Source organism: Tenrec ecaudatus, chromosome 17 (assembly GCF_050624435.1).
Source record: "Tenrec ecaudatus isolate mTenEca1 chromosome 17, mTenEca1.hap1, whole genome shotgun sequence".
Classification (NCBI taxonomy): domain Eukaryota; kingdom Metazoa; phylum Chordata; class Mammalia; order Afrosoricida; family Tenrecidae; genus Tenrec; species Tenrec ecaudatus.
In genome coordinates this window covers 19,058,337-19,085,476 of record NC_134546.1, presented here as the reverse complement: position 1 = coordinate 19,085,476, position 27,140 = coordinate 19,058,337, and the positions used below count along the sequence as shown (strand labels likewise).

The following is a 27,140-nucleotide window of genomic DNA, read 5'->3' as shown; positions in this document are numbered from 1 at the left end:
TTCTCCCGTGGAGACACAGGTGAGTTTGAACCACTGATCTTGATGTTATCAATCCAATGCAGACCCCCCCCCCCCCGCCAATGCAGGCTTTTAAGAAAAATGTTAAACCTGGGACTTCCGACCCCTCATCTTAACATCTGCACATCTGGCAACACTAGTCCATATTCTCACCAGCAAATAACTCGGATGCCTTAGCTGGAGTAGAGACTTGCTGGTTTCGTAACAGTTCCCGTGACCCCTCCATTTTACAGCAACCTCGAGTCAGTCCTTCTCACTACCTGCCTGGCCCTGTCACATCTGAATGTGCAAACGGAGACATAATTAGCAGCCAGACTGACTCTAAGTGGGGGACCCTGCTAGCCAGTAACAGCAGAGGGGCAGCAGCTCTTGCACAGGACGACCTCAGCACGACTCTCAGATGCTCGCCACCAGGTCAGTGACCTGCTTAGACCTTGTATGGTGATGATGCATTTCGCTCTCTAATTCTCTGCCTGTTTTAAGTTAAGCTCCTTAACCTGTCTTCATAACGTGGTCTTGATTCTTATTTTCTACTTCTGCTTGGCAGTGTGACCTGTGTGCTTCTACATGCACTGAGTATGTTCTGGCTGATGAACACAGCTGGGGCGGCTTCAGAAGGACAAGAGAGCCTCTCATCTTCTGAGATAAATAGCCTATTTTTGCATGTTCTCCTTAATTCACCCCCATATAGTGTCATGATGCAGATTCCATAGTGAAATTACAGCAAATATTCCACCAGGACAAATGGGCTTATTATGTGATGATAAATGAGACCAATAATATTACTATGAGAACTAGAAGTCCAAGTGTCTCAGTCATGGTAAATTAATGACAGCACCACTTGTGGCCTAGGCTTGCACTTAATAGAACCTAGTTTTGAGACATCCCAGCAAGTACTTAGACTATATATGCAATTATGGTCTTTTGTTGTCCAACAAAGAAAAGCTCACAATGATTTTTCAAAAGGTTCTGTTTGTTATATCTATGATCAAAAGAAAATAATTGCTGTTTAACCTTCCGGTTCAATGGTATCCAGCAATTTTCTAGATGCTTCTGTGTGGTGTTGCTAAAGAAGTTCGTAACTACAGACTCTTTGTTGCACTATATTCTTTATGAAACTGACTCATTATTTTAAGAAGCCTATTCAAGCATCGTGTTTACAAGTAAGTTTCTCCTCTTTCCCCAAATACACTGTATTCCTAATCTCGAAGTACGTGTTGTTCTGATGATGAAAAGGTTAGCAAACAACTGGAGACATTCCTTAGTTATCTCACTAGGGAGTATGGCTTTCCAGGAAAGAGGAGAAAAAAAAGAAAAGAAATCGTTCTTAGTTTGCATCATATTTCTAGCTCCAACCATTCTCAGGACAAGAAAGTTGTCAGGCGCCATGCTGTTTCTTATGACTCGAGTGACTCCGTGTGACAAAGTGGAACTGCTTGTGGGGTTCTCTAGGCTGCGGCCTGTCAAGTCTTTCTCCCCTGAAGCTACGGGGTGAGTCTGTACCACCGACCTTCCATTAGCAGTCAGTCGAGTATAGCCATTGCGCCACCAGGGCTCAGGGCGCCTAGGGATAAGAATAAAGTCAGTAATGTATGTAAATTGATTTTCACCTCACCCTCCAAAAAATAAAGAGTGGCATTTTGTAAGGCCAAATTCTTCCCTAAGAGAAAGTGAGATCTTTCTTTGGCTTAATAACTGTATGAATACTTTTCAATCAATTCAACTCTTTATTCTGAGATAGATCAGTGAAGCTCGAGGATGCACACTGTGGGACAGCTGGTCTGGCCTGATCTGCACACTGTAAACACGGCACCTGTTTCCTGCTATGTGATCTAGGAAAGCAGAGGTTTCCTACGCCACAATTTCTTTTTGGTTCACACCAGGTTTCTACCCTCAGCAACACAGAACCTAGATCAGGGGTCCTCAAACTTTTTAAACAGGGGGCCGGTTCACTGTCCCTCAGAACATTGGATGGCTGGACTATAGTGTTTTTAAAAAACTATGAACAAATTCCTCTGCACACTGCACATATCTCATTTTGGAGTAAAAAACAAAGCAGGGCAAAACCACCCGGCGGGCCAGATCAATGTCCTCAGCGGGCCGGATCAATGTCCTCAGCGGGCCGCATGTGGCCCACGGGCCGCAGTTTGAGGACCTCTGACATAGAGATACCTGTATTTTCCCCCCTAATATACTTTCTATGTAAATGGTTTCCCTAAGTCAAGAGGAAAGCCCAGCCTTCAGACTTCATTTTCTGAACAAGTCCACTCCAGCCCCTGTAAGACCCATAAAGGTTCAGAGTATGGATAACGCGGTATATAAACCATGAGTCGATGACAGTTTTCATCTCCACATAATGATGCTCCCGCTGTCTCCCTTCACCCATGTTTCTGTTGCCCGCCCCCCAGGGGTTGGGGTTGGGGTTTATGCATCCAACATTGCTATCAGTTCCCCCTTTCTCCCTTCCTCCCCACCCCACCTTCCCCCTGCTCTCATGGTATCGCTACTCCCATTACTGTTTCTGGGGGTTTATCTGTCCTGGATTCCGTGTGTTGAGAGCTCTTATCTGTACCAATGTACATACTCCAGCCTAGCCGGACTTGGAAGGCAGAACTGGGGTCATGACAGTGCAGGGGAGGAAGCGTTAGGGAACTAGAGGAATGTTGTGTGTTTCACTGGTGCTATACTGCATGCTGGCTGGCTCACCCCTTCCTTGTGACCCTTCTGGGAGGTTATGTCCAATTGTCTACAGATGGGCTTTTGGTCTCCACACCAACGGCCCTCATTCGCATCAATATGATTGTTTGTTGTGGGTCTTCTGATGCCAGTGTACCGTTCTTGTTGCTTAGCTTTCATGGCACAAACTAAAGATCCACAAAGACAGTAGAGCTGCACTGTAGGCATTTCATCTATGACAGGAAACTAATTCGCAATACTCTGGGTGAGAAAAACAAACACCTTTCAAATTCTGCCAAATAAGTTTTACCTTTCGCCTATCGTTACGACATCTGACAACTGTAACACATTTGTCAATCCTCTGAAGCAAAACTGCTGTATTAACTAAACTTCAGACATTACCGGAACTTCACAAGTTCTTCTACTAATGTCTTCATTCAATTTCAGAATCTAATACAGACTATCACACTATATATTGCAAAATTGTTATTTTTTCATGTATGTTGTAGAATACATGCCTTTAACAGCAAGCAAGACTTTGGCAAAGAACAAGCTGGCAAAGAGGTGTGCCAGGAGCCTGCTAGGGCTATTAAAACGGAAACCAGGCTAATGTAAAATACAGCTCTACCCAGACGAAAATGGAATACACAATGCTAGTTTATAAAGCAGCTTGGGGGGAAAACATTCGTGAACTCAAAATATTTATAAAACAAAATCTACTTCAGCACTGTTAACAGCCTAAAGCAAAATTGTATAAAGATTCTTCTCTCTAGCACTCTTACGGTGAGTTAAAACATTATGCAGGGCAAAGCAGTAAAGTGATCAGGGGGAAAAATCTGGCTATTTAACTTTAAAAACATACAAACAAATGAAAAACAGTTGCTATATAAACCAGAAACAAAGAGATATCTGGTTAGGGTAGCAAAAAAAAAAATAACATCAATTATTGGGATTTGAAAGTTGTGTAGGTTGTGGATGCTGACATATCAAAAAGAAGCTGGGGGGAAATCAGCGAATAAATGCTATTGAGAAACTAAAAATGGGGGGACACAATGACAGCACGCAGGCAATTTCTGTAGATTGTGTGCTGGGGAGGGTCTTTGGGAAAACACTCTTACACTAGGACAACAATGGAAGAAAACCAACCCGTCACGTGAAGAACACAGGAAAAAGCATCCCAGTGAACAACAGTGGAACACTTTTGAGAAACCTAAAGATGGCCAATTGGTGAAAGCAGAGTGCCAAAAGGAAGTGGGGAGATTAGAGTAAGAGGCAGTAGTAGGTCACGTGCAGCAGCGAATTTGAACTTTCCCCCTAAATGAAATGAGAGCCCATCAAAGGGTACTGAACAGAAAAGACCAGGAATGTGATTTTTAAAATCATTCCAGTTATTATGCAAGTAGGAACTGAGAGGAAACAGTTAAGAAATAGCAGCACTGTACACACCAATGTTCAGAATAGTCAAAAAACAGAAACAAATCAAATGTCCATCAAGCGATAAATGGATAAGTAGAACTTACTTCCTCACAATGGAATGTTATTCAGTGATAAGCAGGAAGGCACTTTTGATTTATTACTTATCAATCTAACAAATAGCTAAAAGTGAAGTGAGTATGCACATAATTATGTAGTCATTCCCTATGATATTATCTAATATGACCAGCCAATCAGGTGTGAGGGCATTAGGTCAAAATGCAACACCATAGCTCTGGGCACAGCTCTGATCTGTGGGTCCCTGGGGTACGGCCTGCACCAACTTTTATCTCACAAGAGATAAAAGGACAGTAAAGCGAGCAGAGGAGGGGTCTGACTACCAACAAGAAAAGAAATTGAGTGCCTCCTTTGAGCCTAAGGTCCCTGTGTTGAGAGTCTCCGAGGCCCAGGAAAAGACTGATGTCCAGACACATGGAAACCTTCAAAGGACACGAGCCCACACAGGTTGAAAGGAGGCACAGAAAGAATGCTTCCCACTAGCTGGCACTGTGAACTGGGAGCTATAGCTTCCTGAAATGCAAGGGAATGAAAGTCTATTTGGTAAAGTGATCCACTGGTGGTGTTTCTGCTAATAGCAGGACTACATAACTAAATGTTTACTGAGATCGAGTATAATAAATATTTATACATTTTCTGAGATACACTATAAAAAACATTTTCTAAATTAAGAGAACTAAATTTGCTTATCAATGAAGAATGCAACATATAATAAGAAATATCAATGCAGAATGATGAAGCCTTTAAAATATAATTCCTAAATATGTTTGAATGAGACACAGGTTTAAAGGAGAAATGAAAAACAAAAATTGTTCAGCCACCCAAGCAGAAAAAGCAAGCCAACTATTGTAGGTAAAACCTGGCAGCCTTCAACTTCTTTCTAAACAAGGCTAAGTATCACTAGACAGTAGAATAACATCTACCAAGATTCATCCAACACTAAAAATATGAACTCAGGGGAAATGGTATCCATGAGAACTTTTACAGAGAGAAGTAAAACGTGTTTCACAACAAAGTCCGGCCAAATGAGAAGACAATAAAAATGTATACTACAGAAATGGAGACGCATGCTGTGGTCAAAGCAGCCTGCTGGCATTAGAAATGCCTGCGACACGGCTCCCAGCATCGCAGCCACACACAAACCACAGTGCAACAAGCTGACGGCCAGGTGCACAAGTGTCCAGCAGAGCTGCCGCACTAAGAACAGACAACAAAGGATGATTGGCTTGCCACTTCAGAGGAAGAAGCCGCTGAAAACCTTATTTTGAAGCATTTTCAAATACCAAGAGCCTGAATAAAAGAAAGAGACCATTGTTAGAGATATTGCCAGTTAGATGGGCCTCTCAGGTCCGAAGGAACTCAGATGTGACTCAAGAGAAGATGACTTTGTGGAGGGGAGTGCACCAGGATGAAGCGAGTCAGGTAAAACCTGTGGGGGTGGAAACTTCAGAATCTTCATTTGCCAATGGGGAAAAACTGCAGGTAAAGAACAACAGCTGCAAAAACTTTCCACTGAGCAGAACTTGGAATGTACAATGTATGAATTTAGGAAAATTGAAAGGCGTCAAAACCAAAATGGAATGCATGAAGATCAAAATCCTATGCACTAATGAGTTAAAACAGATGGGCATTGGCCATTTTGAATCAGAAAATCAAATTGTTTACTCTGCTGGGAATAAGACAATAAAGAGAAATGGTAAGGCATTCAGATCTTGCTAAATCCATCATACAGTATATACAATCTGTGATCAGATTATATCTATCTGCCTTCAATGAAATCCAATCAATACAACTACTATTCAACTTTATGAACCAACCACATAAGCTAGTGATGAAGAAATTAAAGGATTCTACCAGTGATTTCAGTTAAAAATTTATCAAACATGCAATCAAGATGCACTGATAGATATTTGTGATTGGAATGCAAAAGTTGGAACCGAAGAGGAAGGCACAGTAGTTGGAAAACATGGACTTCATGACAGAAATGAAGCTAGAGATGACATAACAGAATTCCGTGAAACCAACACCTTATTCACAGCAAGTGTCTTTCCTCACCAACACAAAAGGCAACTTCACGCATGGACTTCTCCAGGTGGAATCCACAGAAATCAAATCGTCCCCATCTGCGGAAAAGCTCATTACCAGCAGCTACAACCAGACCAGGGAGCCTGTGGTACAGGCCATCAATTGCTCATCTGTAAGCTGACGATGAAGAAAATGAAAACAAGTCCAGGAGAGGCAAAATACAACCTTGAGTCTATCTGACTGGATTTGGAGGGCACCTCAAGAACAGATGTGACTCACCGAACACTAATGACGGAGACCTGATGGGCTGTGGGAGGACATCAGACCATTAGTCATGAAGAGGTCATTAAACGGTCATTATTCATAAAGGTCATTAAAAAGACAGGAAAGAAAGAAAAGATCAAAGTAGATGTCAGAAGAGACTCTGAAACTTGCTCTTAATCATAGAATAGCTAAAGCAAATGGAAGAAAGGATGAAGCCAAGGAGCTCACGAGAAAATTTCAAAGGCCAGCTCAAGAAGAAAAAGCCAATGGTATAATGAATGTGCAAGGACCTAGAATTAGAAAACCAAAAGGGCATATAGAGGTCTTAATACAGGCATGTACACATGTAAATATATTTTTATATAACGATAGGGAAATAGATCTATGTACATATATTTATAGGTTTAGTATTAAGATAGCAGATAGACATTGGGCCTCTACTCAAGTATTTCCTCAACGCAAGAACACTTTGTTCTTTTAACCCGGCATTCCATGATGCTCACCTTCCCAACATAATCAATCGCTAAAGACAAAGCGGTGCACAAGCAAATATGTTGAAGAAAGCTGATGGGGTCCAGCTATCAAAAGATATAGCAAAAGGGGTCTTAAAGGCTTGATGATAAACAAGTGACCATCTAGATGAGAAGCAACAAAGCTCACATGGAAGAAGCAGACCAGCCTGTGTTATCTTGAGGTGTCAACAGGACCAGGTATCAGACATCAAAGACCCAGAACAAAAAAGTCTTATCATTGTGAATGAGGGGGTGTGCAGAGTGGAGACCCAAAACTCATGTGTAGGCAATTGGACATCCCCTTACAGAAGGGTCATGGGGAAGAACAAGCCAGTCAGGGTGCAGTATAGCACCAATAAAACATACAACTTTCCACTAGTTCTTGAATGCTTCCTCAGTATCATGACCCCAATGCTTCCTTACAAATCTGGCTAGACCAGAGCATGTACACAAGTAACGATAAGAGCTGGAAACACAGGGAATCCAAGACAGACAAACCCCTCAGTAGCCATGCCAGATGGGGAAAGAAAAGGTGAGGGGAGACGGGGGAATCAATCACAATGATATGTACAGAACCCCTCCGAGGGGTATGGACAACAGAAAAGTGGGTGAAGGGAGACACTTGTCAGTGTAAGGCATGAAAAAAACATTAATAAATTACCAAGGGTTCATGAAGGAGGGAGGGTGGGAGGAGGAGAAAAAAATGAACTGATGCCAAGGGATCAAATAGAAAGAAAAGGTTTTGAGAATGATGACAGCAATAAATATACAGATGTGCTTGACACAATGGATGAATTTGATAAGAGTTGTACAAACCCCCAATAAAATGATTTTTTTAAAAGAAAACCAAAAGGTAAGAACATGCTCAGGATATCTCAAGCTAAAAGAAGTCAAGAAAAAACTCTAGGCTTGAATTACAATTCTGCAAGATTCTAGAGGGAAAGTACTGAATGATGCGGGGAGCATCAAGAGAAGAGGGAAAGAACACACAGCGTCACCGTACAAAAAAGAACTAGTCGACAGTCCCTCGTTTCAGAAAATAGCACAGGAGCAAGAACCAATGGTGCTGAAGGAAGAAGTTCATGCTACCCTAAATGCAGTAACCAAAAACAAGGCTCCAGGAATTGACGGAATACCCACTGCAATGTTTCAGGAAGCTGACGGAGCACCCAAAGTACTCACTCATCTATGCCAGGAAATTTGGAGACAGCTAGCTGACCAACTGCATGGAAAAGACCCATATTTTTGCCCATTCCAAAGAAAGGTGACCCAACAGAATGCTCAAACTATCGAACATTATCACTGACATCACACAGTACTAAAATGTTACTGAAGATCATCCAACAATGGTGTCAACAGCACATTGACACAGAGCTGCCGAAGTGCAGGCCAGATTCAGAAGAGGACATGGAACAAGGGATCCCACTGCTGATTCAGATGGATCTTGGGTCAAAGCAGAAATACCAGAAAGATGCTTACTTGTGTTTCATGGACTTTGCAAAGGCATTTGACTTTGTGGAACATAATAAACTTTGGATAACATTGAGAAAAATGGGAATTCCAGAGCACTGCATTGTGCTCCTACGGAATTTGTACATGGATCAAGAGGCAATTGTGCAAAAAGAACAAGAGAGTCTTGCATGGTTTAAAATCAGGAAAGATGTGTGTCAGGGTTGTATCTTTCACCATACTTGTGCAATCTATATGCTGAGCAAATCATCAGAGAAGCAGGAGTACATGAAGAAGAGTGCGGCCTCAGGATTGGAGGAAGGCTTATGAACACCTGCGATATGCCGATGACACAACTTTGGTGCTGAAAGTGAGGCGGGCTCGAAGCCCTTGCTGATGAAGATCAAGGATTGTAGCCTTGAGTGTGGACTACAACTCAATGTCAGCAAGATCGAAATCCTCACAACTGGGCCAATAGGAAGCATCACGGTCAATGGAGAAAAGATCGAAGCTGTCAATGATTCTGTCCTGCTTGGATCCGCAATCGATGTTCCTGGAAGCAGCAGTCAGGAGCTCAAAAGACATGCTGCCCTAGGCAAATCTGCTGCAGAAGAGCTCTTTCGAGTACTGGAGAGCAAGGATGCTAATTTCAGGACAAAGGGGCACCTGACCCAAGCCATGGTCTTCTGCATTGCATCAGATGCATGTGAAAGCTAGACACTGAAGAAGGAAGAGCACAGATGAATCGATGCATTTCAATTGTGGTCTTGGAGAACACTGGAAGTACCACGGACTGCTAAAGGGCCAACTGATCTGCACAGGAAGAAGTATGGTCAGAGTGCTCCTTAGAAGCAAAGATGGAGGGTTCGTCTCACATGTTTGGGGCATATTGTCAGGGGACAACATTGTCAGGGGTCTTTGGAGAAAGGCATTATGTTTGGTAAAGTGGAGAGGTGTTAAAAAAGGAAAGTCAAGCCCCTTGATCAGATGGACGGACACAGTGGCTGCACCAATACACACAGGCCTAGGAACACTGTGAGGAGGGCGCAGGGCCGTGCGCTGTTTCCTTCAGGTGTGCGAGGGTCGGTCACTATGGGTCAGAGCCTACGCAAGGGCACCTAACAACAACAACACGACACGAAGAGTGGTGACTTAGATCAAAGCACTGAGATAGAGACCTACAACCAAACAAATGCAGGATTTTGCATATGATATTAATTATATAAATCTTAAGGTAACAACCTCAGTGTGAGGTTTGGAAGCAGAGTCCATCGTCTCTAAAATAAACACTTTAAAAGAAATGAAACCAAAATAGATAGTAGGTGTAAGTGTGTGTGTGTGTGTGTGTGTGTGTGTGTGTGTGTGTGTGTGTAAAACCTTTGAATACTTTTCAGGGTTAACTTTGGGTGGGGCGGGGGGGAATATCATTGAGTAAATAAATAACATTTTCATGTATAATATAGTACCAATCTTATTAAAATTATAGAGCTAATTCTTTGTTTACTGAGGCAAACTTCCCCCATATCGGTAGACCTGTAAAACCTTGAATACAAGTTATCTACTTCCAAACTAAAATGGTGAAACAGACACAGTATAGACATTTGCCATCAAAAAGGGGGAAAAATAGAAGGCGAAAAAGTCACAGGTCCCAAACTAGACCAAAACCCAGCAGACTAATGTCATTAGCTGTAAAGGCCTCACGTTTGATTATACTCTTAAGGCTTCCTGTTCAGAGCTTGCTCCCCAAACTGTCTCTGACTCGAGTCATGCCCTCGTCACTTGGATCCCACCGCTTGTCTGCAACACATTTGCCCACACTAGGTGCTTCCCAGGGCACACTTCATGGACATTTGTTTCTTCTTTCCTTCTTTTCTTTTAAATACCACATACTAGGTTAAGTAGATTGTGAGTCCCTTCGGGCAATCCAAGTCTGCAGGTGTTGAGGTCAACTACTGCTATAATTAAGAAAAGGAGATGCTCTAGAGTAGAGGTAGGCAAACTTTTGAGATGGAAAAGTCAATCCTGGCCCTCACAACAATTTTTCAAAATTATTTAAAAGCCATAAATCTATTTTTACAAAGAAGGAAAAGTTACAAGTAATGTTATAATTGAAATGATCATAGATTTTTAATTTTATTTCAGCACCACATATGGCTTTGCAAGCTGCAGTGTGCAGGCCCCTGCCCTAGAGTGTAGCATGGCTAATATAAAATCCCACTTAAAGAAAGAGTGCATATTAACCAATTTCTATGCATCTTTCATCGCAATACAATTATTATATAAGTGAGTTTTCCAAGGTTTAATTTACTTATGCTAATTTTATCTTACAAAGAAAGTTCACTTCTAAATGACTTTCAAGCGTATGATTTCAGGAATACTACATATCATGAAAAACCAAAGATGAAGCTGTGAAGCACTTTATTACATGGATGAATTTGGTGGACAGTATGCTGAGTGACTTGGTCAATCGCTAAAGGATTTTTTTTTTTAATCAAGAAACGGTTTTCATACAAAAAGAAACACTTTGGTGGTTACCAGAGATGGAAGGAGAAGCGACAGGAAATCAGGTGTTACTAGGGAAAGGGAAAGATAATGTCCTTACTACAAGAGGAGACTGAGAAAAAAACAGGGAAGGGAAACAGGGCAAGCCACTAGGAGGTTTGCTAAGCTGTTTAAGAACTTGAGTACAAAAATAATGATCAGATATGTAAATGTCTAATTCACAATTTAAAAGGAAAACAGAGGATTATTTTAACTTTTTAGGTAACAAAATAACTGAATAAATCTTCATGTAATAAATATTTTTAAAAGAATGCATCATCTGATAAAAATAATAGCCTACCAATTCTTACAAATATTCAGGATTACATTATAAATTCAAATGCTCATTTATATTATCATAATGATCATCAAGTACCCTTACCTTGAGAAGGTATGTGGGAATGTTGGTGAAATCCACTGGCAGCTTCAGAAGAAAACGAGCCGAAAACTCACCAGTCTGCAGAAAGAAAGGTATAACAAAATTAAAATGAAAATCGATGTGAAGTGGCGATTGCAGCCCAGGACACAAGTTCAACCACATGAGTGTCCTGACAATCTCAGACAAGAAAAGAAGATCGGAGAAGATCAGGGAAAAAATGATTAGTTACTAAAAAAGCACAATTTGAATTTTTTAAAATCTGCATTTTAAATGTACAATAAAATTATAATGCAGTAATAGTAACATTTGTTTATTAAATGTATATTAAGAAGATATTTATGAATATAGGGGAAATAGACCTATGGACATATATTTGTAGGTTCAGTAGTAGGGTAGCAGGTGGACATTGGGCCTCCTCACGCACACTTCCTCAATACAATAGCACCTTGCCCAGCTAAACGGTCATTCTATGATATCCACCTTCCTGACATGATCACTGAAGACAGACGTGTGTATAAGCAAACGTGGTGAAGCTGATGGTGCCAGGCTATCAAAAAGATATAGCGTCTGGGGTCTTAAAGGCTTGAAGGCAAACAAGCGGCCATCTAGCTCAGAAGCAACAAAGCCCACAGAGAAGAAGCACACAGCCTAAGCGAATACAAGATGTTGAATGGATCAGGTAGCAGACACCAAGGAACAAAAACAATCATTGTGTGATCACCTTCCCCACATAAACACTGAAGACGAATGTGTGCATAAGCAAGTGTGGTGAAGAAGGCTGATGGTGACCGCCTATTGAGAGATATAGCATCCGGGGACTTAAAGGCTTGAAAGTAAACAAGCGGCCATCTAGCCCAGAAGCAACAAAGCCCACACGGAAGTAGTACACCAACATAGGTGATTGTGAAGGGCAGAGGAGACCAGGTCTCAAACAACAAAGGCGGGGGTGGGGTGGGGTGAGAATCACATCACCGTGATTGAGGGGGAGTGCGTGATGGGGACCCAGTGCCCATCTGTAGACAGGTGGACATCCCTTGCAGAGGGGTAGTGGGGAGGAGATGAGTCACTCAGGGTTCAGTGTAACAACAATGAAACTCAAAACCTTCCTCTAGTTCTTGAACACTTCCTCCCCTCCCAATTATCATGACCCCAATTCTACCTTGAAGACCTGGTTAGACCAGAGGATGCACAGCGGTGCAGTAGGGATCTGGAAACACAGGGAATCTAGGACGGATGAACCCCTCAGGACCAGCGGTGGAAGTGGTGACACCGGGAGGGAAGGGTGTATAGAAAGGGAGAACCGATCTTGGGGATCTATGTGTAACCTCCTCTCTGGGGGATGGGCAATGGGAAGGTGGGTGAGGGGAGACGCCGGGCAGTGTAAGATAAGATAAAATAATTATTTATAAACTATTAAGGGACCAGGGGGAAGGGGGGAGCGGAGAGGGAGGGGGAGGGGGAAAAAAGGGAAACAGAGCTGATTCCAGGAACCCAAGTGGAGGGTGAATTTTGGGAATGACGAGGGCAACGAATGTATAAGGGTGCTTTACTCAATTGATGTATGTGTGGACTGTGATGGGAGTTGTATGAGCCCCAATAAAAAGATTTATTAAATTTAAAAAGTACAATTTGAATTTTTTAAAACCTACATTTTAAAAGTACAATAAAATTATAATGCAGTAAGAGTAACATTTGTTTCTTAAATGTATATTAAGAATACATAAATGTATGATGATGATAAAAAAAATTCACACAAGGGAGGTGAATGCGCTCCTTTGATTCATTTGACTTAAGCATTCAGACCACTTCACTAATATTTTCACCCCACCAGCGTGACGATACCTAGAACCACCCTTCACCTTGCGTCTAGAGGCACATATGGAGGTCAACTGTACCCACGTCATGGTACCCACAGCAAGTCCTCCAAGTCATGTTCTGATCTCTTCAGAGTTTCTTAGCAGCATCAAGTCACTAATAACTTTCAGTAACATCCACCATGGACTTGCCTCCACAGCAGCAGAGAAGTACAAACGCTGGCAATTTAATACATTTAATTAAGCTGTGCACGTAAGCTTCTATTTTTCAAAAGAGAAAGGTTTTATAACTATATATATTACACACACATATACAATATCCTCACTTCATTTTTATGACGAACGGATACAAGCATCACTTTTTTGTTTGTTTGAGTTTTGGAGGTTTTTTGGTCACAATCTACAGGAGGGATTTCCCAACTAGCCCTTGTAGAGACGTCAGGCATTCAAGGACATCTAGATGCCAACAAAGATGAGTGCTAAGTTAGCAGTCATCTCTTTGCAAATGTGTAGTTTGGGGTTTTGTTTTGTTTTATTTTGTTTCTTAAAGCAGATTTATTGGCATATAGTCCTCAGTTTGGGTTCTTGACATATTGGCTCCGCTATGGCATTCTGTTTAAACAAAGAATTTCGTGGCTCATCTTGAACTACTCTAGAGAGGGAATGTCTATCCATTTTATATTTTGACTGTTAGAGTCCCCGGTATCTTCACTGTCTTGTCTTCCATTTAAAAAGGATAAAGTTAGCAATGCAAATGATCTAAAGCACAATTTTAAATACAGCAAGCTTTTACAAACATTTTTATCGGATGGGCACATGCATGTACACTTCTCACAGCTGAATGGACAGCAGTCACCATCCCTTGGTACAAACACCCTCAAGGGCCTGGCCTTAAATTCAGAACTCTGATTTAAAGCTTTGAAAATCCAGACAGAAATATCAACCTTGAACTCAGGAGATAACAAGGATAACTAATAGTGTTTTTTGTTGTTTTACGGTTTACAACATCTTTAAACTTACATAAATCTCTGGCTAAGAACAGAGCACCTCTTCACCACAAGTCCAAGCCTGGGCAGAAAAGACGGAAATAAGAGAATCCAGTAGACATCCAGGATTAAAGCTGAGGCAAGCCATCCACTGAAGGTCACAGGAACCACTGGGCCTTGGGCAGTCTCAGGCAATGCCAATGTTTACAGCCCAGCTTACTCAAGCTTGCGGTTGCTAGTTGCTGAGTCCCCAACATTTCATTCTGTTACACTGGGGTTGCCATGAGTACTAAGGATGGAACATCAGCATGTGCAGCCTGCTCAAAATCTAACCCTTGAGGGAATAATTAAATTTAAAAGGAAATAATTAAATTAAAAGTTTTTAAGTCTTCTTTGACTCCTCCTCCTTAAGTGTCCATCTTATTTTTCCGTTCCACTTTAAAATAATCTCCTAGAAGGAATTAGTCTATATTTGAAGTCCATATTTCCCCTTTAATTATTCGCTCCCTAACCTCTCCAGTCCACCAGTGACCTTCTTATTATTAAATCCAACTCCAATGCTCATTTCTCAGCCTCACCTATCAGCAGCATTTTGGCAGAGCTGACATGTAACATTCTGCACTTGATCTCTAAAGTCCCACTTACTTTGGTTCTTCTTTGCCCCACTGGCCTTCTCTCAGTTCTCCCCTATCCTAAACCCTCTTTTCTGTCAGGCCCAGGGGATCCCGTCTCTAGATCCATGACTTTATCTGCACATAACAGTTATATGCAGATAACTCCCACATTTAAGTCTCCATCCCTGACCTTTTCCTAATTCAAGTTTCATTTAGCCAACTACCAAAACCACATTCCTGCTTCTTGGACTCTTCCTGCTGTATTTAATCTCATTTCAGTAAATGACCTTGGTGCTCTGTTTCTCATACCCAAACCGAAGGCTTATCCGTAACGCCTATCTCTTGGCCACACATTCACGGGGTCAGCAAATGCTAATGACGACTTTCAAAATATATGCTGAGGTCAAACACTTCTTATCCCATCCTCACCAATACCTTGGTTCGAGCTGCCATTCTCTTCAGTCTGGATTATTACAGTGACGTCCTAACTACTTCAGCCCTTTGTTCAGCTGTGGTTTATTTTCATCAACCACTTCAACCATCAGATGATGATATTCCTTTGCCTGAAAACCTCAAATAAGGAAGAACTAATTCCTTTATAGGAAATCTAGGTAACACTTAGGAAACAAAGTAAGCAAGCAAGCCATGTAGAATCAGGGGCCTGAGGGTGGAAATCAGACAAAGAAACAAGTAGAAATGGCTTCCAAAATTTTGTTTAATATCATTAGTCTCTTTTCATTTTGCTTTCCCACACACTTTCTGAAGCCTCTACATTCAAGGGCTAGCCAAGAGCCTAGCACTAGTGGAGCAAGCACGAATTCCCGATGCAGATCACTCTGACACGCTCATCTCGAGTGTGGGGGATTTCCAGTACCCAGTACGATGTGCAACAATCACTAAATGCAGCCAGTTGAGTAAAGCCAAGGATCAAATCAGTGCGCCCTGACATGGTTACTATACATATTCTCCAGGGACTGCTGGAACGGTTGGAACAGATCTTTAAAAAGCATGATGGCAACAGGCCCCAGACCTCACCCATGAACAAATGCAAATGAGTCAAAGACCTCCATGTACATCCTAGAACTCTAGCGATCATCCAGGAGAAAAGACGGATAACTCAGGGGCCCTACTGAAGGGCACAGAACACTACACCAAATGTACAAAGGAAACACACAGCAAACGACAAAATAGATGACTGGGACCTATGAAAAATAAGACACTAGTATGCATCAAAGGACTTCATTGAAAGAGTAGTTAGAACACACAGACTAGAAGCAAAGCTTTGACAACACCACAATGGGCTCATGTCCAAATCTTTTTAGAAAATCCCAATACCTCATTAAGAAAAAGACAAATAATCCAATTAAAAAGTAAACGAAGGGCATGAGCAGGCATTTCACCAAAGACAGCACCCAAATGGCCAACAAACGTGGAAAAATGCTCACAATCACTAGCCATCCAAGAAATGCAAATCAAAGCAATGATGAGATTCCACCTTACACCAATGACGACAACCGAGTTAAAAACCAAAAAACGCCAGACAGAAGGGAATCCTTACACATGGCCAGTGGGACTATTAATATGTACACCAATGTGGAAAGTGGTATGGCATTATCCCAAGCCAACTGGGAGGAGAACGTCCATACGATCTAGTCATCCTTCCAAAAGAAATGAGGCAACTCAGACAGACGTATGTACCCGTGTTCAGCACAGTACTTGTTCCCCAAAGCAAAATGCTGGAAACAACCTAAAGCCCTATCAGTAGAAGAATGACTAAAGAAACTCTGGTACATATAAACAATGGACTAATCTGTATGGTTTTTAAAAAAAGAAAATCATGAAGCATCTCATGACATGGATGGACCTGTAGAACATCATCCTGATCCAGTCACAAAAGGACAAATATTCTATGTGGCCACAGGTCATAAGGAAGAAAAAGAAAACATACAGACAAGCAAGATAGAGACTTTCATACCTAAGGGAAGAGGAGACTCTGCAGTTTCCTAAAGCGATGACTAGGCCACGGGTCAGCACACTTTTGAGACAGAAGAGCTAATTCCATCCCTTACAAAAATTTAGAAAATTATTTGAAAGCCATAAATATACTTTTACAAACAAATGAAATCACCATGCTCTGAATAATATCCTTTAATTTTTTTCAATTTTACTTCAGAGCGTCATGTACATGCTGAAAGAGTCACATACCACAAGCCACAGTTTTATGCCCCTTGGCTAGAAGGTTGAAGGGTGTTGACCTGAATGTAGTGGATAATGGTGATCCACAGGAGGGAGAAAGAAAACCAAGGAGCAAAGGGGGGATTTAATTAGTAGTTTAGACTTTAGAATACAATGTTGACCAAAAAACGTAAGCTGCCACCTAAGTTGCAATAAAATATTAAATTATGAGATAAATTGGAAAGTTAAAAAAATGTTTAGGCATGATGGGAATAGATGAGGGTGCATAGGCAGTTAGACAATGATAAACCAAACTTAATGCATTTTTTCATTTTAATTTGTAGGGGGAACATCTCATCAATAAGCAGTCATCTGCATCTACTAGTATAAAACGTAAGGAGTTTTGATGATCGTGTGGGCTAAGCATTGAGTTGCTAAGCACAAATGTGGCAGTTTAAACCCACCCATCCCTCTGAAGGAGAAGACGAGGCTCCTGCTCCTATGAAAAGTTCCAGTCTCAGAAATCCTAAGGACAGTTCTACTCCGTCCTTTGGGGTCACTATGAGCTGGAACCGATTCTATCTGTGGCCGGGGGAGTAAATGTAAATCTGGGCTAGAATGGCAATATCCAAACTTCTCGTCTATTAAAGTCAATGTGTCATACCGTTTTGAAGAGAAAAAAAAAGGTTGAAATGTGGGACAATAGTAATAAAAGAACTCTTGTACATATAAGGTAGTTGGAAAGATAATTACATAGTTAGTACTTGGGATCATTTGAACTGCTAACTATTTTAGTCCACATACTGCATTTTAGCTGTTTTGCCCCCATTTTAGTTTGTACAATATATTTTTATTCACAGCTATTTTAGACAATTCTTTTTTAAATGCCAGAAAATCCCTACTATATCCCTTCTCAAAATGTTGACCTTAGAACTAATAAAAAATAGTTTATTGGCAACAGGCTGATTTACAGAACTAAATGGATGATAAAAGTTGTTGATCACAGGGCTAATATAAATTTATGTTTACCAATTACAGACTGCTTTATATAACCACATTCATCATAAAAGAAAACTTGAGACTGAAGTAAATCTGGTCACTTGGGTACAATAAAAAAGCACTTAGGATGCATCTACAACTTACAAGATAACCATGCATTCTCTATTTTGCTATTGAAAGAATTTTTTAATCAAAGACCTAACAGTTTTATCTAGCAGCAATGGAAACATTAGAAATGAGTAGCCATTAATTCAACTTTCAGTACTGCCAATGACTTTCCTTATGACCTGTACACTAATCTTTCAGACAATTGTCTTAATGGCAATTTCCCTAGCAGTCACTGTGAATACATGAGCCGTTCCTTTTTCCAAGTTACAGTGGCTCTAGGTTTGGGTCACTGAGTAGGTATAAGTTTTCACCTGGCAACCAGCTTTTCTTACGGTAATAACAGCTGTGTTCTGATCTTGTAGCGCAGTGCTTCTCACCTTCCTTCCATACAGGTCCTCATGCGGTGGTGACCCCCAGCCATAAAATTATTTTCCTTGCTACTTCATAACTGTAATTTTGCTATTGTTATGAATCATAATGTAAATATCTGATATGTAGGGTGTATTTTCATTGTTACAAATTGAACATAATTAAACCACAGTGATTAATCACAAAAAGAATGTCATATATATTGTGATATTTGTAATTAGAAACTTATTTCTAATTACAAATAAATGAAATTTTGTCTAGAAGCATAGTGTAGCATGAGTAACAGTCTCCATTCCGGGTACTCATATGTGGGCATATCTACATGTGGGCGGACCCACCTGGAGACATATAGAGGAGTAGTGTCAGGGTTCCTAAGACCATTGGAAATATGTGTTTTCCAATGGTCTTAGGTGATCCCTGAGAAAGGGTTATTTGAACCCCAAAGGAGTCGCAACCCACAGGTTGAGAACCTCTGTTTTAGAAGATATAGGTAAGCATGTTGGGCAGAATATATTCTAAACCCAGGTTTCATATCACTTCTTAGATAATGTTATCTTATCAACAAATGTTTACCTGATATTGGCTGCCCTGAACACTTGGATAATGAACAGCTAAGAGGCGATGATGAGTGACTATAACTTTAGATGGGTAATAATCTGCTAAGGTAATTCTTCAAGTGGATTCTAACAACCAACAGGCTGTGTGCAGAAATTGTTCCCTGACAAATGCATGAGTGTCCATCGCCCATGAAAAGGAAAGCCGATCAGCTGAGAAATTTTGCATTATCCTTGAACTTTGTAAAATGGTTTCTAAGATGTGTTACTTATCACAGAAGAAATGAAACACTTGAGGCCCAGAACTGGCAAATTCTGCCTATAGTTACTCACTGAGAGTCACAGAGCTCAACCTCAAGCTTCCATATGTATTCCTTTATTCTTTACTTTATACTATGGTAGAACTATAAATATAATGGGTAAAAGGCATGGCCTCCTCCCAAGGAGAATGATAGTGGATGAGTCAAATGTAATAAAATTAAATACTCCTATAAATTACAACCTGAGACCTAACCCATCTACGGCTTCCTTTGAAGGAACTGCTTTAAAAACCAAGGCAAGAGTCTCTTGAAAATTAAGCAATCAAAACCAGCCAGAAAATACAGGAAGAAAAGCAATGAGAGAACCTAGCAATATCAGATAGTAAAGATCCCATTGTAATTGTATAATTACAGCAGTGTAGTACAGCTAGAAAACTGTCTAATAAAACCACCACCAACAAAAAGCCCAGAAATAGTCTCAAGTACACTGAATAGGTGATTGATGGTGTTGGGACAACGGGGTAGACATCTAGAAAGAAGTGAGTGTCACGGCCATATTTCATATCAAACATCGAGATAAAGTTCAATTGGATAAAGGATTTGAATGCAAAAGTTGAAACCATAAAGAAGAAAATAATGACAAATGCCTTTATAAACATGAAATAAATGATTTCTTTATAACTCCAATTCAGAATCCATAAAGTACACAAGTGATAAACTTGATTATATATAAAATCTTCTATTGGAAAGAAAAACAAAACAAAAATAGGTCACAGTCTCTATTTTCTCCAAACTTGTTGGTGTTGTTCCAAACCAAAATCCAAATCCACTGGCATTGATTGATTCCAACTCAAAGCAACCCTATATTGCACTTCTGAGGCTATCATGTTTTTAATCATTTTATTGGGAACTCATACAACTCTTATCACAATCCATATATACATCCATGTGTCAAGCACATTTGTACATTTTTTGCATAATTCTCAAAACATTGGCTTTCTACTTGAGCCCTTGGTAACAGCTCATGTTTTCCCTCCCTTCGCACCCTCCCTCTCTCATGAGCCCTTGATAATTTATAAATGATTATTTTTTCATGTCTTACATTGACCGATCTCTCCCTTCACCCACCTTTCTGTTGTCCATCCCCCTGGGAAGGGATTATATGTAGATCATTGTGATCGGTTTCCTCTTCCTCCTCCCACCTTACCCTTATCCTCCTGGTATCCTTAACTCTCATTATTGGTCCTGAAGGGCTTATCTGTCCTGGATTCCCTGTGTTTCCAGTTCCTACCTGTACCAATTCTCTGGTCTAGCTGGATTTGTAAGGTAGAATTGGGGTCATGATAGTGGGAGGAGAAAGCTTTAAAGAACTAGAGGAGGCCACTGGACATCCCCTTACAGAAGGGTCTTGGGGAGGAGACGAGCCAGTCAGGATGCGATGCAGCAATGATGAAAATTACAACTTTCCTCGAGTTCTTAAATGCTTCCTTCCCCTGACCCCCCCCCCCCACTATCATGATCCCAATTCCACCTTGATTTGCAAGTCTGGCTAGACCAGAGGATGTACACTGGTACAGATAGGAACTGGAAACACAGGGAATCTAGGACAGATAATCCCTTCAGGGCCAGTGGTGTGAGTGGCGATACTGGGAGAGTAGAGGAAGGGTAGATTGGAAAGGGGGAACTGATTACAAGGATCTACATGTGACCTTCTTCCTGGTGGACGGACAACAGAAAAGTGGGTGAAGGGAGACCTTGGACAGGGCAAGATATGACAAAATTATAATTTATAAATTATCAAGGGTTCATGAGGGACAGGGGAGCAGGGAAAGGGGAAAAATGAGGAAATGCCAGGGGCTTAAGTGGAAAGCAAATGTTTTGAGAATGATGAGGGCAATGAATGTACAAATGTGCTTTACACAATTGATGTATGTATGGATTGTGCTAAGAGTTGTATGAGCCCCTAATAAAACAATTTTTTAAAAAAAAAGAACTAGAGGAAAGTTTGTATGTTTCATTGGTGCTATATTGCACCCTGACTGGCTCGTCTCTTCTTTGTGATTCTTCTGGGAAGGGGTGTCCAATTATCTACACATGAGTTTTGGGTCTCCACTCTGCACTCCCCCTCATTCACATTGATATGATTTCTTTATGCCTGATACCTGGTCCAATCGACACCTCATGATCACCTAGGTTAGTGTGCTTCCATGTGGGCTTTGTTGCTTCTCAGCTATATGCCCACTTGTTTATCTTCAAGCTTTTCAGACCCCAGATGCTATATCTTTTGATAGCCAAGCACCATTAGGTTTCTTCACCACATTTGCTTATGCATCCAATTTGTCTTCAGGAATCGTGTCGGAAAGGTGAGCAACATGAATTCCAGGTTATTAAAACAAAGTGTTCTTGCATTGAGGGAGTACTTGAGTAGAGGCCCAACATCAGTTGGCTACCTTAATACTAAACCTGTAAATATATGTACATAGATAGATTTCCCTATCATTATATAAAAATATATTTACATATGTACATGCCTGTACTTAGACCTCTATAAATGCCCTTTGCCTCCTAGTTATTTCCTCTATTTCCTTTTACTTTTCTCTTGTCCCACGATCATGTTCGGCCTTCATTCGGGTTTCAGTAATTCCTCTCAGTTACATTGCCCTTGATCAAGTCCTCCCAGGCATTCTATGCTCTACTTGCCATCGATTTTAGATCACTTGTTCCCTTGCCCCTATGTTTGTTAACACCCACTTCCTTTTCCCTACCTCTCACTCTCCTGTGTCCCACCCCCCCCCCCCGAACTGTTGGCCCCGTTATTTTCTCCTCCGGATTGTTTATCCCACCTATCTTATCCAGATAAACATGCAGAGACAATAATATGCATACACAAAAAGAGCAAAACAAAACACAACAAAAAAATCCACGACAAAAAAAAGAAAAGCCTATAAATAGTTCTAAGTCTGTTTGCTGATCTTTAGGAGTGTTTTCCGCCCTGGCCCCAAAGTCTATTTTTGGTATTCCCCAGGGACTTTATTGCTTTGCTCCTCTTGCTGCTCTGTTGCACCCCCTTAGAGCTTCACCCCAGAGTAGTGGGATCAGATCGGGCACAATTCCTGCACCCCTCGAAGAGCTATGAGTCAGTGAGGGATGTCATGTCTTGTGATGAGGCCAGTCCTATGGTCCTCTTTGTGCATTGGCTGCTCTGAGCAGGAATATCATCCTTGGGGCTTGGTGGGGAGGCTGTAAATTTTTATGATAGCTGATAGCTTCATCTTTCTTGGAAGGAGTGGCTGGTGGATTTGAACTACTAACTATGGGGTTAGCAGTCTGTGTTAGACAGGGTTCTCTAGAGAGATAAAACTAGATTGCTGATAATTTTATATATGTATATATTTATAAAGATAGATATATAACACAAGAAATGAATAGTTAAATTATAAACAGATAGATATATAAGAAGTGAACAGTTAAGTTATAAACGGGTTGATATATAATACAGAAATGAACAGTTACATTATAAAGCAGTACACATGGATTAGTGTGATCACTCCCGTGAGAGAGTTGTGAGACACTGTAGTCCTTCAAGTCTTGAGGGCCATCAGGTAGTCCTCTGTAGAGAGAGAGCTAGGCTATCCCAGCACAGGCAGCAAACACCAAGGCAGGTCACCAATTATCAGTCCTCAGCTCTGGAGATGTAAATTTCATTCATGTGGTCTTAAAAGGACCTCAATTTACAGTGACACAGTCCACAGGCTAGGAGTCCCACAGTTAGTGTAGCCTTTAAATTGAGGCACAGAACAAGCAAGGCAGCTGCACACTGGTCCGATGATCAAAGAGCGAGAGACAAGAAAGGTGAGGCTCACCTAGCCATTTATCTCTCCACCCTTCAATTAATCCCACTTGTGTTTATCGGCCAGGCTGGCACAATAAACTATCTCACAGTCCAATGCTTACCCAATGTAATTAAGTAAGTTCCAATTCATAGTGACCCCATGTGCAAGTGAACAAACCAACTACCCTCCACCATCTTACAATTGTGGCAGTGTTTAAGACCATCGTTGCAGCCCCTTAGTCAATCCATTTCATTGAAGATCTTCGTTTTCATGTTCTATTTAACCACACATGGTGCTCTCCTTCAGTAACTGGTCCCTCCTAATTACACAGCCAAAGGACGTGAGACAAAGTCTCACAATCCTTGCTTCTAAGGAGCGTTCTGGCTGTACATCTTCTAAGACAGATTTCTTTGTTCCTCTGACAATCCATAATATATTCAGGAGTCTTCATCAACACCAGGATTCAAAGACATCAACTTTTCACTGCTGCTTATTCACTGTGCAGCTTTCACATGTATTTGAGAGGGGCTGAAAAAAATCATGCCTTTAAGATTGGATAATTTATATTGATCTATCTTCAATGTCATTGATTTTTAAAAAATCATTTCCATAGGGTTTAGTTAAATACATACTGTGAATTTAAAATTTCATAAATTGTACTTCTTAGTTCTAAAATTTTCCCTTGAGACTATAGCTCCTGATCTTTTATAATTTTTATCCATTATTAATCTATTTTCCTTGATGGATGTATCAGGTGCTTTACACACCTTGATTTTTAATTCCAATTATGTAGACCTTCTTAGGGTCATGTCCATTGACTGCCTTTTTCTTGAGTATGAGTTGCATTGCTTAGTCACATGTCTGATCACTTGGACTATATCCTGAACATTGAGAATTGATTCCATTATTGTACTGATTTGTAAAATTTAGTGGGAATTGTTTTGGTTGTACTGAAATTTCAAAATCCAAAAATAGTTTTGCTAATTTACCATTTGCTGAGTGCCATAAGGTGCTGGTTCGGGAGTCAGACGCTTGGGTACATGATCTCTACAGAATCACATACCTTCCCTCTCTTTTCTGGGATAGGTCTGGTCCTTTTTCCAATGCTGTAGTCATCTTGCTTACATTCTGTTCTCTAGCTCTCCAAACCAGTGCTTTATGAATGTTAACCATTCAGCAACTCAACTGAGGTCTACCTTAGGCTAAAAGCCAGTGAGTTCCTTTATCTAAGTATCAACTTTTATCCAGTATCATTTTCCAGTGGCTTCTGACAGATGATTTTACATTCTGTCCTGTGTATAGTCTAATAGTGTTAGTCCAACAGGAGCTGCTTGGCCACACGAGGTAGAACTTGACAGAAAGCTACAGATAGGTTAACACACTGTGAACGAGATTACAGAGAAGGCAGCTACTCTTACACTCACAAACTACTGCTGGATTAGTAAATCAGTCTCAACTTCACAGAAAGTAGTTTGGTGATAAAATTATACACATATAACCTTTCATCCACAAATTCCACTTCTAGTCATTTGTTTTACAGATGTACCTTATTTTACGCAAATAACACATAAACAGCTTTTTCAAACCACACAACCCCACTGCACATTAATTTCTAGTAAGCACTATATGTTATATTAATGTGCACATTATCTAATGGGCTAAAAATACAGTAGTTGAATATATACCAAATGACATATAAACAAGATTGTTACAATGCTTTCTGTAACAGCAGAAAACTATCATAATTCCATTAATTGATTAGATTATTATGAGAAAAAACTTGATACTTGGCAAATACCTTGGTATTTATTTTTGAACAATATTAATATATTAGCCATTAAAAATTAAGTAAGTAATTTAAGATTAAAAGTGTGTTCAAAAGGGCTTCAAAGAGTTCATGGAGAAAATGGAATTATGAGACAATGAAATTTTCCATAAACTTTTTTGAAGCCCCTGTATTAGTATGGATACTTTAGAGAAACAAATCCACAGCAACTCATGTATAAGAGAGAGTTTTATATAAAGGTTAAGTGCACATTAAGAAAACATCCCAATCCAGTGCTGCCCAGGCCCACAAGTCCACATTAACCTATTAACCCATATGTCCAACACCAGTGCACAAAGCCCTCCTACAGCTCACAAATCAGACACAATGATGCTGACTGCAGGAAGAAAGCCGAATCAGCGAATGTGTACGCATCTCAGCACTGGCAGGGGTCTCCACATGGCTGCTCCAGCACCCAGGGCTGCATCGGGGTAGGTCCATGTGGCTTCTCCTTGGGGATGTCTTGCAGGCAGTCAGCCTTGCTAGCTGAAGCAGGGAACTGGCTAAGGCAGCTGCACCCTGGTGCGACCATCACAAAACAAGAGACCAGAGAACGCCAAAGGCGAAGCTCACTTGGCCATTGATCCCTCCACCCTTCAATTAACCCCACATTTATTTATCGGGCAGGTTGGCACAATAACTCACTCAGGCCCCTTATATAATGAGATGCTCACGATTCAGTATTCATCCAAAACATATTGACCACCTACACTGAAAGTAATAGAGTAGGTAACCAACCAATCACACAAAACAAAATATAGTCCTTTCTTGAAGGAACTCAATGTCTTTTTAAGGGAAAAAACCCCAAACATTACAATGTGATAAATGCTGTGAAAGAGATCATCAAAGGATGTTCGACACATGATTTAGTCAGAACTCATAGTTTCACTGGACAGCATCCAATTCAAACGAACGTAAGCAAATAACAGATCATTTCTTAAAAGGATTTGGGGCATCTCATGGACTTTTTCTGTCTCTACAACCTCGCGTTTCTGTCCTTCTGTGTATCCATTTCTGCCTCTTCCGACTAGATGAGAAAAGAAAGGGACACCTTGACGAGAGCGTGCTGGCCGTCTCCACATTTTTGTTCAGGTGACTGACGGCAGAATCTGGAAAAGTACTTGCTGCTATTGATGTGTAACACTGTCACTGGTGTTTACACACATTTCACACACACAGAGCCGTGTGTATGTGTGTGTGTAAATTTATAGTGTGTGTAACTTTATATTTTACATATTATCGAATATAAATTTGGGGGAACTTTAACTGTGCTGTCAACTTCAGAAAATTATCCCATCTGTGCAGAATTGAGTTGGCATTGTACAGAAATCAATAGCTATATTGGTCTAGAAACATTAAACATCATTTCCACCGCAGCCCACACCCTTCCATTTGTATAGGGGCAAGACATGGTAAACAGGTGTGGTCTTATCTACATGGGTTTCATTACGGAAACCAATATGCTCTAAATAAAAGAGAGAAATAGGCACCAAAAGTTTCAAGATTTATATATTATAAGCCAGTCACTCATCAAGAGACCAATTTGACTCTCAACACCATTCCAAATGTTCAATGAAGAATTCTGTTTAGTTTACAAACCTCCCTAAACCTGATCAACCTTTATAGTAAATACATTAGAAATTCTATAACATCATTGAAAATAATTGAAAAACTAAGAAATGCTTTTAAAAAATTCATATGCATGGTCCTTAAAATTAGAATGGGGGCAGTGGGGGAGAGAATGTGTGATGTTTTGCAAAACTCTTCCAATAATGAATTCTTCATCTTGTTATTACATGGAAAGAAAGCTTTAAAAATCCTAAGTCAGTTAGTCCTTTGAAGACCTGTAGATTCCTTTCATACCAAGAATATTGTACAAGGGGTGTTCCCTATGCTAGTTGCCAGGGAGACGGGCCAAAGCACACCAACATTCCAGAAGTAGCCTCACATATACAAATGAGTGATACAGTATGAGTCTCATGGTGGGGCCAGCCCTATGGTCGGTCCTCTCTGTGCACTGGCTTCTCTGAGCAGGAATGTCGTCCCTGGGTAAGGATGGGCCAGGATGTGTTCCACTCTCTCTCCTCCCCTCTTCGTTTACTCCTATGTGCTCGGATCAGATGCACACCTCTCCCTGAGCTGTAACTTCAGTCCAGTCTGACTCGTAGGGACCCAAATTGGTACATTTTTCACCTTGTCAATAGGGTGGTGTGGTATCCACTGGGGATGTAAATGGTGTCCTTGCGAA

At 40.7% G+C, this 27,140-nt stretch overlaps 1 protein-coding gene across 1 annotated transcript in view; it reads right to left on the bottom strand.

The window, feature by feature from the left end:
• Positions 1-27,140, bottom strand: part of BABAM2 (BRISC and BRCA1 A complex member 2) — a 547,594-nt gene that overhangs the window by 321,365 nt on the left and 199,089 nt on the right. Inside the window, exon 6 of the mRNA XM_075535418.1 lies at positions 11,359-11,433. Within this exon, the coding sequence (XP_075391533.1) occupies positions 11,359-11,433 (75 nt within the window). The remainder of the gene's footprint in view (positions 1-11,358; positions 11,434-27,140) is intronic.